This window comes from Silene latifolia, chromosome 4 (assembly GCF_048544455.1).
Source record: "Silene latifolia isolate original U9 population chromosome 4, ASM4854445v1, whole genome shotgun sequence".
Classification (NCBI taxonomy): Eukaryota; Viridiplantae; Streptophyta; class Magnoliopsida; order Caryophyllales; family Caryophyllaceae; genus Silene; species Silene latifolia.
Window position 1 is genome coordinate 10,008,962 of NC_133529.1, and position 14,993 is coordinate 10,023,954.

Genomic DNA, 14,993 nt, shown 5'->3' on the forward strand with positions numbered 1-14,993 from the left:
TGGAGGGTCGTTGGGAAGACTCGGCACCACACCTCATCAGGCTGCTCCCATACCGACATGTACGACTCGAAAGCCTCGGCGTGGTCGGTTGGGTCGCTATCCCCTTTGTATGATAGGGCGGCACTTCGGTTTGGTGCAACAGGGACTTCGAGGACAAAGGCATTGAGGGGTTTGTCGACCACGTGCCGAATGACACGCGGCGATCGGCTCCTCGCAATCCTAGTCCGGCTTCTCTCCCCGTGGCGGGAAGGGCTTCTTATTGTCCGACTTTGGAGAGTCGGACTTCTTTCTTCATTTCTTCGGGGTGGCCTCGTTGTTTTGCACATGGCGACGCAGCTGTCCTCCCACGAGTGGGGGAAGGACTTTGGTGCCATCGGCAACACGGGCTCCGCGGCGTCCTTGCATGCCCGGCTCCTTGTATTACTCCGGTCAAGTTGTTCGGAGTTACTTTGTGGGCCCGGTGATCGTGGAGGCGCCGTCAGTCACCGTCGTCGTGATAGGGGTGACCGGCGTACCTCCCATCGAGTCCGGGAATAGCTTCATTTGGTGCATCGACCTCATGTCCCATGACAGGTGACTTGGCGGTGGGCGGCGGTGTTTACGGCTCTCTTGGCATCCCGTACTTCACCGGCTCAATCACTCGGCCGGTGGGGGCCCGATCTCGAATTAGGGAATGTGTCGTCTGGTAAAATTCGGTTTCTATACTCACAAGTTAAAATTTGTTTTGACATCTTCTTAGCTCTTTGAATGGTTTTTGGTTGTTTTTTTTTGTTTTGTAAGGTAGGTGACCAGCTTTTAGTATGGTTTCCCACAGACGGCGCCAATTGTTCCGGGTGTGATTCCGGAGCAGTGTTTGTGACCACGTAAGCTTGTTGAATGACGTCTTTGCTTGACTCTTCCTTTCGCTCTTTCCTGTTTAAGATGAACAAACTGAGGGCTCGGCTTGGTACCGAGCGTACTCACTCCGACGCTCAAGTCAGTAAACTTAAAGAGATTAAGTTGTGTGTTACTTGGCAAAGTATATTGTAGAGAGATAAGGGAGTTTATACCAGATTAATAGTGAGTTTATGGATGAATTGTGGATTATTGGATCGTTTTCTCAATGAGGATTGAGGAGTATTTATAGACTTTCACCTTTTGTCACGTAGTGGCCAAGTGGCTAGCAGGTGGAAAGACTGTTCTACCCTCGGCCGAGGGACCCATGGCAGGCCGACTGGCCTGGTTGACTCCATGCCGAGGGGACTTGGATGTGAGTACGCGGATGTGTCTCCCGGCTGGCTAGTTGCCTAGCCGAGACCCAAGTGACAGACCGACAGGCTGCGTCGGTTAGGCTGTCTAATACCTTGACTTGCTGTGGATGTCTTTGACCTTGCTCAATATGTTGACTCGGTCAGCGGGTGCAGAATATGCCCCATCAATAACAATTTCAAAATGTTTAATCATATGCTCTTCGATCGTATATCCCGATGAATATTCAGGAGTGTTTTAAATGTTCTTTATTATTTTATTATTACCATCTAAGCAAATATTTTATTTTATTTTTAAAAATCACCTCGACAATAAATGTTGGCCGAGCCGGGCTAAAATTTTAGCACCGACGGTCAGCCTACACGCGGTCAAAAATTGCCTTGAGCCCTTTTGGATTGTGCATTTTTAAGCCTAAATAAAAGGACCAAGCCCTGCAAAAAAAACTGGTTGGGTTGGGCCATGCCAATGTGCTAGGTCTTTAAACACCTCTACATTGAAATGAATTCCACCATTTTTTATTGTGGAAAATGGACTTGTAAAACAAAGTTAATTTTTGAACAAGACCTTATATGAAAACTCTGTTTCTTTTCCTCACCTCACTTCCATAAATATTTATAAAATAAAACAAGATTTGCCATACAAATTATACTCTAATCTGCTTACAAATTCTACCTAGGAGCTAAATGAGCATGGAGTGGATGCTTCATTACAATAGTAAACTCCTGTTTCTCGGACAAATCGACATCATATCCATCTGGTGACGTCCATTTAAAGTTCCAAACCAAATTAGCGACATAGTACTCCAAATGAAGCATTGCCAAGCGCAAAGCCGGACATATCCGCCTTCCTACACCAAATGGCATCATCTTTATTTCTCGACTTCCAGTTATATCAATTTCTTCCTCATTCGACATAAACCTTTCAGGTTTAAATTCCATAGGGTCCTTCCACACCTTAGAATCCCTACACATTTCCGCAAATGTGAAAAAAACAACTGCATTTTTCGGCACTTTATACCCGCCAAGGTCTACCTCTTCACTCACGGCGTGTGGTAACGAAAAATGTGTTGGAGGGTGTCGCCTTAAAGCCTCTAATACAACGGCTTTTAAGTATGGCATCTTTGGTAAGTCCTCGTCTCCAACCTCTTTCGCTTCTGTTCCAATTAATTCTTTGATTTCTTGATAAACTTTATCTTGAATTGCAGGAAATTTAACAAGGTTCGCCATAATCCATTGTAATGCTGTTGATGTGGTATCGGTTCCTGCATTCAGGAATTCCGAACAAAGGGTGACCAGTTCTTCTTCAGTTAACTTTCGCTTTGGATGTCCATTTTCAGATATCTCAAGTTCAAATAATGAATCAACGTAAGAAGTCGCCATTCTTTTGGTTTTATCGCAACTAGACGTGTTCTGCTTGTAATACTCCATCCTCGCTCTGATGTGAGGAAGTAGGATTTCGCTTCTTTTGCTCCTCAAGTTGAACAACTCCTTCCAGCGCGTCTTGAGGAGAATTTTAGTCAGTGCCGGGGAAAGGTTAAGTATTTGAAATCGATTGAACGATGTTAACAGTTGGTATTGGATAATCTGAATGTCTTTAATTTGGTTTTCCGGAAGCTTATCTCCGAAACACATGAACACAAGTAAAGCAAACATAGAATAACCAAAATGCTCTGCTACCCGAGTTTCACCCGAACCAACACCAACATTATTACCTCTTAGACGTCCGAGTAAAATATCAAGAACCCATTTGCGAGCATGCGAGAAATCCTTTGCTTGAGAAGGATGAACAACTGAAGACATTAAATTACGACGAAGGAGACGCCAAGTAGGTCCGTAACTAGCAGAGCTAATGCTAAGCTGATTACTAGTTAAGAATCTTGCAGTAGGGAGTGCATCGGGTCGATTAGCAAATATAGCACCCTTTTGAATAAGGGCTTCATGGGCTAAAGAAGGACTAGATATGAAAATGAAGGGACGGGAAACCGCAGATAATGTTATTATGGGACCGTACTTAGAGTATATTGATTGAAGCGCTTCCTCAACTTCCATGGTGGTTTTTCTTAGCCATTGGATGCTGGTTAGAATAGGAACGCCTTGAGGACCAGGAGGTAGTTTGTTTTTGGATTTATTTTTATTATTTAACCAAAGGCATGCCTTCACCATGACTGCCATGTACGCTGCTATAATTATTGCAAGCCATAACTCCATGGCTCGATCTTCTTCCTTCTAAAATTTATCTGGAAAAAGAAAATCAGATAAATCAGAACGATACTTCTTACTGCCTTAACCCTTAGTGATAGTGTAAACACCCAAATAAGTACGTACAACCTCTTCTACATTATTAGAGTAAATAATTATGTTGCAGTTGTCCGTCCCAATCAACTCTTTATGCATGTTTTTGGTACAAAGGCCAAGACATCAGAGAGTGCATGCATGCTTTTAAAAGAAACAAAACTTTGAAAATGTATATTGTTATGAAATATTATTGTCAACTTAAATATACTGAAAACGAAAAGGTAAAGAAATACTTGTGGCCTCCGGGAGGACACAAGTATTTTCACGAAAATGGAAATGAGGAGGATGCTAGTCCTCCTTTGGGTGTAAGGAGAACGTCCTTCCAGAGACACAAGTATTTTCCATTACAAGAGAGAAATACTTGTGCCCTCCGGAAGGACGTCCTCCTTACACTCAAAGAGGAGGACGAAAATGGAAATGTGGAGGATGTTGTTCCTCCTTTGGGTGTAAGGAGTACGTCCTTCTGGAGGACACGAATATTTTCCAATACAAGAGAGAAATACTTGTGCCCTCCGGAAGGACGTCCTCCTTACCCTGAAAGAGGAGGACGAAAATGGAAATGAGGAGGATGTTGGTCCTTCTTTGGGTTTAAGGAGGATGTCCTTCCGGAGAACACATGTATTTTTCATTACAAGAATAAAGAAACAAGTGCTTTGTGGTGATAAGTGGGTGTACTTTCTTACACGTTATTAAAATTTGGTTATCACGCTTCATCAAGATCTTGTGTGACCTATGTGATTTGGGTTCAAATATAATTAATTTTATTAAACGTTACAATTTTTTTTTTGGTACGCACAATATTTTTAATATAATAGAAGATACCGTGATATATCGGTTTCTGGTAATGACATTCAAGATCGGGATTATTATTCCTTTTAGCCATTACTCAAAAATAGTACTCAATCTTATTCAGCCTATAATTCCCCTTTCTCTAATATATGTGAAGAGTATTATAATAAAAGGGGAAGTATAGGCTAAATAGGAGGGAGTATAAATGTTGCCTTTCACGAAAAGGTGTGAGTAGTCTAGATTTGGTTAAATTTTAAAACCTCAATAGTTGGCTTTGTAGCCCAATAAAATAGAAAAATAAGGATTAACTAGTTACAGTAATGACGTTCCAAGTTAGTTTTCGCTTCGCTTAAATTCTTGACACGCCCTGTAAATCTATAAAAGCTAAAATACTAGTGATGGGGCATATTCTGCACCGCTGACCAAGTCAACATATTAAGCAAGGTCAAGGGTATCCACAGCAAAGTCAACGACTTAGACAGCCTGGCCGATGGAGCCCTTCGGCTGTCACACTGGTCTCGGCGGCAACCGACCAAGCCGGCCGGGAGGGACATATCCGCGTACTCATATCCAAGACCCCTCACGGGCCGCCATAGGTCCATCGGCCGAGCGTGAAACGGTCTTTTCACCTGCTAGCCACTTGGCCACTTGGCCACTACGTGACAAAAGGTAAAAGTCTATAAATACTCCTCAACCTTCATTGAGGAAAGGATCCACAAATTGACCTAATAACCACTATTCATCTGGTAATATCTTATCTCTCTACAATATATACTCTTAGCCAAGCAATAACAACTTACCTCTCTAAGTTAACTGACTTGAGCGTCGGAGTGAGTACGCTCGGCCAAAGCCGAGCCCTCAGTTTGTTCATCGTTTCAGGATAGATCAAAGGAGAATTCAAGCAAGGACATCTTTCTACGAGCTACGAGTGGTACCAAATATCTGCTCTGGAATTACACCCGGAACAACTAGAATATTTAATAAGCTAGTATTGGTGTTGGCTACGCCCGGTCTACCTCTATTTACCATTGAAATTTATTTTCAATTAAATAAAATTACTTTAAAGTTGCATAACCCAGCACTGGCTCAGCCCCTCACTCGTGCGAGTCGGGGTTGCTAACCCTCGACCCGGCTCCTCCCCAACCTGGCCCAGTCCACGCATGGCCCTGCCCACAGAGCACCTCTAGACTCTAGTCCACTACTCCTTACCGCCACAATTTTTGAGTAATGCCGTAAGGTGAAATCGAAAAATGTTTTTGAGAGCTCCGGAGTATTTCACTTTTGCTAGCGTAAAGTAAAACCGCGAAATATACACCACCAATCAATGAACACACTAATGACTATAAGTAATTAAAAAAAAATAGGATAAAAAATGCTAATTTCCTTTATCTCGATCATTTTTTTTTATCATTTTTATACTTTTTAATAAGTATTTTTTGTAATGATTGAGATGGAATGAATATGTATTTTGTGAGAAGTTGTACGAAGATATTATATAACTAATATTAGTGTATTTAGTTTATACAGAGTATATGATAAGCAACAGAGGCGTTTCAAAACAATCAGAGGCCCGGTGCAAAAAATAAAATGAGGCCCTAAAAATTACCCTCAAAAAATTTATAAAAAAATGTACACACGCTCAATTTTCCATTGCTTAACAAATGTAAGTACATAAGTAAACTAGATAACATAATTCATTTCATTCAAAACACTCCCCATATTTGATCACGAAAACCTTCAATAAAATGCTATTATAAATAATTTAGTCAAATCAACCAATATGTACAGAACTATGGTAATGCTTGCGTACATCCAGGGACGGAGCCAAGATTCGGAAACTTATAGGGCTACATTTTAAAAGTGAAATATGGTTACAATATTCTTAAGTTTAAATAGTGATAGAGGTAGTAGTTGTAATTTGGGGTCCAATACGATGTATATTAAGTTTAAAAGAACAGTCAAAAATATGTCTTTAAATTGGCACATGTACTAAATGTCGACTTATTTCCTTGAAAATATTGAAATTTAATAAAATATACTAAGACATCTAAAACATAATGAACTTAATGCTTAAAACACCGTATTATGTAAGGTAAAAACGACCCCAAAAATATAAGTGAAAATGTATTGAAAATTAATAAAATATACTAAGAAACATGAAAGGCTTGATCCCACAACCTCTCATAAACAAATACCAATTTGAATTCCCACACACTCCAACAACCAACTATGCTACATTTCAACATTACTTACATTTGATAGTAGAGATTATTTATCCTAAAACTACATAGGGCTATAGCCCATATAGCCTACCCCCTCCCCCAGCCCCTGTGTACATCTAATTACTCATAATTAGTTTGATTAGTAATAATTGATCCACAACTAAAGAAAATATAAGATTAGAGAACCAATAGGTCAATTAGGCGTGAATTTTTATCACTGCAATTAATAGTCAAGTGATCAACATTGCAATTATAGAGAGGTAGATTTTGGTCATACTCCATTGCCATAACAGAAATTTTCAGACCCATATAATGATTTAACCAAAATAACTACAAATTACAAACTAAATTTTGATAGGAATCATTAGACTAAGTAACCGACCCAAATATTTCATGAATTAACCAGACTAATCATGAATTACAAACAAATTTAAACTAAAACTAATAAAGCTAAAGAGGAATTTGTACCTTATCTTTAGATTATTTCTCCTTGTAAACCTTTCGACTTCAATTTGATGAACAATTGTTTTCTGTATAAACAAATAATAATAGCTTGAATCCCGCGGCCGGGTAATTTGATTGAAGGAAAATTTAAGAGGAGACGCGATGGCTAATTTGTGTCGTAAATTGTATGGAAACTAAAAAATATATCAGAGATTTATGAATGTTTGATTATTTGGGATTTGGGAGTGTAAGTGTGGAAATCTCAAACGTTATATTGGGAAGGAGGAAATTAAGGAGTAATTAACTGATTATACTGATATCTTCATCGTTCTTGACAGTTGTAGTTTATTTATTTTTTTTCGTAAAGGAAGAATTACGAACTTGGGCCCAAAATTTGGAGACCCGGTTCGAGCGCACTGGGTGGCCCTGGGCTTTAGACGCCCCTGATAAGCAACTCCTAAGCATACACAATGTAGTACTGATTTTCGTAAAAATGCAATATTAATTTACTCACCGTAAAAGTAAGTCCGGTTTAAAAATATATTATGTTAGTAAAACTAGTCATTGTAACAAACATAAATGAATCACATAATTATTGTTAGCAAACTATTTTTTCAACTAAAGTCTAAAAGTTTAAGTTAACGCATGGTTGACTGGTGTCTGGTTGAGGTCAATTAATAGATTTAATATACTTCCTCGTAAGAAAGTGAGTATGTTATTGACACAAATTTTTACCTTTATTGGCTCATTGTATGTTATCTTCCTCTTAATTTTTCTCTTTCTTTCTATTTTTTTGACACTTTATTTTCTCTTTATTTCATTCATCTCATTTCTCATTATCGTCATCCTTTTCCATTACTTTTTCCCACAATAGGGAGGATCCTATATTATCTCCCAGACTTTAAATAATCTCTAAATTTTTAAAAACAAAAAAAACAAAAGTATTGTTGTGTAAAAGACAAATAGTGATTGGTTGGTGGACACTAGGGTCATGGTAAGTTTTCCGGTACAATAGAGAGTATATTATCATCCTCTTAATTTTTCATTTACCCTTTCATTTTTTGACACATCATTTTCTCTATGACCCACATTCATTTTCACTATGTTCATCCTCTTCTTATAAATTTTGTTCACAATAGAGAGGATCCTCTTATTCATCCTCTACCATTTTAATAATATTTTAACTTCTATTAAAATGAAAAAATAAAATGAAAATATTAAAAATGGAAAAATATGATTGAGTTGTCGACACAAGGACCAATGTTTAAAATCCTCTAATTTTAGAGGAAGTAGAGAACATCCTCCTTCTAAGAGGATGTTCTATGCATTCTCTACAATAGAGAGGAGCTTCTCTTAGATGAGAGAGAGTGCTAAGAGGAGACTTCATCCTCTCTATTGTACATGCTCTTAGTTTCCTCTAAAACTAGAGGAAGTAAGTGTCTTCCTCTTGCTAAGAAGACATATAACATGTGCTTCACAATAGAGAGGATATTCTCTTAGAGAAAAGAGAGTGTTAAGAGGATCTCTCATCCTCCCTATTGTGGATAGTCAATCTATAGTTCATACGGAGACCCCATAACTTTTCGATGATGTTTTTCATCACCAAATTTTATCTAATTTTAAAATTGTACTCTATAGTCTTTAAAACCATGTAATAAAAAAATATGAATAACAGTTATATTAGAATAGACCTCCTGGCTCCGCATTTATTCAAAGTAATATTAATTTACTGTGTACATCTTTAACACAGAATGGCATCGTACATTCATAAATTAGCAAGTCAAAACTGTAGGGTAATTTCTTTGACTAGTTATTTACAAACAATAATGAACATTAACATTAGTCATTTACGTAACTACTCCCTTCATTCATGTAAATTTCACACTCTTTTTATTCATTTCAAGGTATATTTTAATCAAATATATAAAAAACTAATATAAATAGAGGGAGTACTATTCTACTGCAGTATTTAGACTTGAAAAAAAGTGATAAATAAGTGCTCACCTTAAGTTGTGGAGGTGTACGTAAGTAGTACAATCAAGAAGCAAGGCCAAGTATTGGTTAGTTTCCGTTGAAACCCCGAGTATTTTGGAGAACGGAATTTTAATATGTTGCTTGCTGTAGCGTTGTAGGTGTCGAAATTTAGGTAGGTTCATGTGGGTTTTAATACTAACACAAGTAGGTTGAGTAACCTTAACATTTTCTTAAAATAAACATAATAATAATCATAATAAAGTTGCTTGACACCCTTGTATCAACTAAATTGGGAGAGGGTCTTAGATAAACAAGTAACAATATACTTTAATGGGTTTCTTATTACTCCCTCTTATTAACTATATTCTTCCCTATTTCCCTTTTCGGATTATTCGGGTTTTTTTCCCTATTTCTTTTTTTGGGTTGATCTGTGTGGTCCAAATTTAATTGCATGTGAGGTAGTGTATTTTGTGTGGTCCAAATTAACTTTCTTATTTCTTGTGCAAAAAGTTGAGGGGAAGAATATAGTGAATAAGAGGGAATATGTGCCAGTGAGCACATAATAGCAAAACCCTTATTTTTTTTCAACAAGTCTCCCTTATGACGGGTATATCCGTCACAAGCTTGCGACGGGTCAAATACTATCTATATGGGGTAGATAAGACAAAACAAAATGCTACTCTCTAGACAATTTGCTTTTGTCTTATCTCCCCATGTGGGTTGTATTTGTCCCGTCGTAAGCTTGCGACAAATATGCCGTCACAAATGAGAATTTGTGATTTTTTTTTTTTTTTTGCCATTTGGTTTTCATCATTTGGTGGTTAATCAAAAATAAGAATTTCCAATGAAATATATATCTTTGAGCAGTACACAAATGACATCAATATGAAAATAAAGCGGCTCACACTCGAACACCGGACTCAAATTTGCCAAACTCTATCCAACCTGCCCCGAATATATAGATACATACATGCAACCCCTAAATGAACCGACCTAAACTGAAGCGATCTTGTTGGCTTTAATTTAGTTAACGTATTAAATTTATTACTTTAAGGGTATGTGGGTCCATACGCTGAAGAATAAGTTATTGGGCCTAAGCCATATTAATCCATATTAAGATAAACGAAGTCAAGAAGAAGAACGTTGGGCTAGGGGAAGCTATATCATGCGCCTGAATGAAGTTTGGAGAAAACTCGACGGTTATTCAATCGTCTCTCCACTAAGGAGTGGTTATCAGGAAACAGGGTATTATATACAAGAGGCATTCATCCGGATGAAGAACAACTCAAACTCAAACAACAACTACAACTTAGTCTATCTTTAGATCATAGATTTAGATTAGTTTAGCATAGTTTTAGACGTAGCACGGCAAGCCCATCCGATCATAGAGGTGACCAGTGGCGGAGCCAAGATTTAAGTTTAGGGGGCCGAAAAATTTTAGGGAGGCGAATGCGAAATAATATAAGATGCACTCGAAAAAATTTCAAAAAATTTAACTAAAAATTGCGAAAATCTCAAACTCAAACAACAACTACAGCCCGCAAGGGTGGAGTCTAGTGGTTAAAACTTGGGTGAAACTCCCAGGAGACCCAGGTTCAAGCCTCCCTAAGAGCAAAATCTTGTGGAGCATTCTTGGCCTGAGTTCATGCCTAATAGACTTCGAGCCTGTCACCCTCGGGTGGTTTACCTGGTATACGTGGTTTGCAGGCTATCACGTACACCCGCGGGTTTACCCAGTGCGCACCGAAGGTAGCGGCTGCAGGTTCCCTCGTTACCAAAAAAAAAACAACAACTACAACTTAGTCTATCTTCATATCATAAATTTAGATTAGTTTAGCATAGCTTTAGACGTAGCACTGCTAGGCTGCCCAGCTCCACCACTGGAGGTGATCAGTCATCTATCCCTTAGTTTGTAATTTAGCAATCCAGAAATACTCGTGTGAAGTTACCGCGCTTGTTTTCACACAAACACATCTATATCACTATATGTGACCCTCTGCGCTAGCTTTAGGTTTTTTTTTTTTTGGTGTTGATCAGGCAATCTCTTTCGGGGTACTGAAGGCAATTTAATGGATTAACCCCTCCCAAGTTTGATTTTTTCATTCGCAAGAGTAAGGAATCGAACTCCCGACCACTTGTTTAAGAGATGAGAGCCCTTACCACTCACACCAACCAACTTTGGTTGCGCTAGCTTTAGGTGAGACTAACTTAATAACTTTATTATTTATGATTAGATACAAAATATATGAAAATTTTAATTGGTACAATATCTAAACCTCGCATATAAAAGTGACTAGTGGATATTATCTTTTAATCTTTCACATGGTTTATTACTTTATTTCTCCAATAATACTGCATCTTATTATCCTTGCGTCCCTAAAATCAATATCAATCAATACTATATATTAATTCCAGAAACCAAGGGACTTCAATGTAATTAAAGAAAGTTATACAAATTAATTATACTATATAGTTTTAAATCACTAGCATCGTGTGATGGACCCAATTAAGGGATCTCAATGCAAATATTATATAGTTTGGATTAAAATTAAATTATATAGAAGCTTGGTAATTTTCCTAAACATTTGTAAGAGACTAAAATATGGTCAATTTCCTTAACATAAAATAATTAATTAAGATGGTCAATTTTCTTAAAATAAAATAATTAATTAGGATGATCAATTTTCTTAAAATAAAATAATTAATTAGGATGGTCAATTTCAAGGAGACTAAAAGAAAGAAGATGTTTGGTAATTTTCCTAAATATTTATAGAATACTAGAAGATGGTCAATTTTCTTAAAATAAAATAATTAATTAGTATAAACATGCACTCTTATGGTATTAATAATTATCATCATAAAATTATATATTAAATTTAAAATCTATGTAATTTTATTAAACTTTATAGTTTATTAGATGTATAGATATGTTAATTAGTTAACATACAAAAATATAATATAAATAGGTTATAAATAATTCAAGTTTGATTCCATAATATATAATATTGTATAATTCTTTTGATTTGATTTAATGCATATATGTAATATATTTATAAATATATAATCCTCTTAAAATTGCATGCCTGAGTAGTAAAAATAATTTCGTCAGTAAAAAAAAGAATTGTAGTAGCATTGAATATAGTTATATGATAGTAATCACTCATTTGAATAGTAAAAGTAACAATATTATCAGCGAGATTAGTGAAAGTGGTAGAAATAACAACGGGAGTAGTGAAATAATCAATATTAATGCGGCAATAGTGAAAGTAACAATAAATTACGGCGGAAGTAGTGAAATTATCAATATTAACGCGACAGTAGTGACAGTAACAATAACTACGACGAGTGTAGTGAAAGTAACAATGATTACGGGCAAGTAGTGAAATGTTATTACTATTGTTTCATTAATAAGAGTAAAATACTAATAGCGGGAGTAGTGAATTCGTCTCAAAATTTTGTTTAATCGTAATTTTAGAATATGGCATAGAAAAATATATTAATTAATGATAAATTTATAGGTTATGCAACTTTAAGTAATTTTATTTAACGAAAAAAAATAATGGTAAGTAGAGGTAGCCCGGGCAAAGCCGGGCACCAATACTAGTAAAATCATAAAGCTGAGAATGCTGACACTCTGTTACCAACCACAACAAAATACTCGAAAGAATTTACTCTAGATCTTTTAGGGAAAACAAATAAATACTGCACGTGTTATTAAGAGTAAAATTAATTAAATAAGAAAGAAGCAATAGGGCTTAAACAATTAGGCACGGCCCCTACTCCCTAGTGCCCGCACATGCTAATTCGTTGTTTCCCAGTAGCTAGCTAATGCGCCCAATCAACTTTTGTTAGGTTGTACGGTTGTCAGACTTGTGGGCCAACACATCCCGAAACCCTAACGAAGCTCACGTACAATATCAACTAAATTTAATGTGTTTTTTTGGTTCATTAATATTGTGTTAGTTACGTTTACGGGTAAAAAGGAGGAGAATTTTACTGATTTTGAGAAGTTTTCAGATTACAGTCAGCTATGATATAAAGGTTTAGAGAGTTCATATAATATTCCCTAAGACCTAATACAAAATAACCTAAAAATGCCCAAAACAAAACCCTAACCCAATACAAATAATGGAAGCTGTTTAGATTTCCGTCGTAATCTTCGAACGACTAACAAATTCAAGACACAATCCAAAAAATTGTTTAGTCAAATTCCCAACTAAACATTTAGCAAATGAAATAGATTAAAACTCTGTTTGGTAAAACTAACTGAAAAGGTAGCTGAAACCTGAAAGGGTAGCTGAAAACTGAAAAGGTAACTGAAACCTGAAAATGTAACTGATAAGGTAGCTGATGATTATATAAAAAAAGTGTTTGGCAAACTAACTGAAAATGTAACTAATTTTTATGAAATGACGTAAAAGGATATGATAATTATTTAATAGTATAAATTTAAGGGATAAAAACAGAAAATTAAATCAAATCAGGTACCTGAAATCTCAAATGCTATTCTAGGTAGCATTTCATTTCAGGTAGCTTATTTGCTTAAATAAGCTACTAGTGTAGATCCCGCGCAAATGCGCGTTAAATATATTCCTTTTAATTTTTAGTGTATTAGTAATAGATTTTTGATTTATATCTCGCGAATTTTTATAAAAAAAATAACTAATATTAAAATTACTCAAAAGAATTGAATAATTTCATGAATTGTGTTTTTTTATGAAAATATTTTAACTACATCAATTTTTTTTAAAAGTTTTTTTTAATCACGAAGTTATTAATAGGAGATACAGTTTTTATCTATAGATTATTTTAAATGGAGAATTAGTTTAATAAATGAAAATCTAATTTGTTTCCATATATAAGTTTGAGCACTTTGGAGAGAACTTTAGAGAAGTTGTATTCTCTTAGTATATAGGAGGATTTGCACTTTTCAAATTTGCACCTCATTAATATTTATCGGTTCACCCCATTGTATTTTGATATGAAACAAAAAAATTGAAATGGAAAACTAATAAAAAAAATTATTTAAGTTGTGAATTTTTTTAGTGAATGTTTTTTTTTGTCACGAAGCTAATAGTAAGCATGTGTTAAGTTATTCTCTACAGTACTAATTATTGCCTTACTGGAAAATTTAGCAACTTATACTTTATAATTTAATATCAATTTTTTTTTTCATTTTAATGAAAAAAATCATAATTATGAATTTATTTAAAAAATTATAGTTTATTTATAAGAATATATATTCAATGAAAAGATAATAATGTAATGAAAGAAAACTTGATTTATTACCTTATTTAGTTAGATGCTTTTTGGAGGGAAAACTAAGAAAATTTTTATTCTCTTAGTAGTAGGGGGGATTTGCCAAACGCTTACAAAAAAATAAAGTACTTGAAATTTTGGTCAAATAAGCTACATATAACATACTTTGACTAAATCAGGTACCTAAAACGCCTTTCCAAACAGAGCCTAAGCTATAAGCCAACTTTTGTTAGGTTGGTAGTTGTGTGGAATAAGACTGTAAATGATATGAACGAATACGTCGAGTTCTTGTAATTGACTTGATCAAAACTCGACTCATGCTCGGTCAAATCGAGCTTGAACTTGAGTTTTAGATTTCCAAAATACACGTTAAGATTTTGCTACAACCTAAATACTTTATCTTAAGAATGTAATACAAAATACATTGACTCGATTGTCAGTAAATGATACAACAAAATTCAATAACGTAAACTCAACACCACATCCCTTTATTATCTACTACTCCGTAAAAGATTATGAAAAGCTTAAAATTTTCCGGTCTAAAACACCTAAGCTGAAATTGGGTTTAAAATTTGTTTTGTTAGTGGTGGGCCCCATTTAAAAAAATAAGTTAATTAATTTCATTTCTTTTCTTTTCTTTTGCATGTTTAGTTTACAAATTTATGTCTATTCACTAAATTTTACAAAACACTATACCAATATTGCATTATTATATTAATAAAATTGTCATTTCAAATCTACTTTATGCGCCCCCTGCACTCTA

The 14,993-nt window shown here is 35.5% G+C and overlaps 1 protein-coding gene across 1 annotated transcript; it reads right to left on the bottom strand.

Annotated features, from left to right (window-relative positions):
* Positions 1 to 1,916: 1,916 nt before the first annotated feature.
* On the bottom strand, positions 1,917 to 3,455 carry LOC141652042 (cytochrome P450 89A2-like). Its single transcript, XM_074459698.1, has one exon. It carries the CDS (start codon positions 3,453 to 3,455, stop codon positions 1,917 to 1,919), a length of 1,539 nt encoding a protein of 512 aa, XP_074315799.1.
* Positions 3,456 to 14,993: the final 11,538 nt, after the last annotated feature.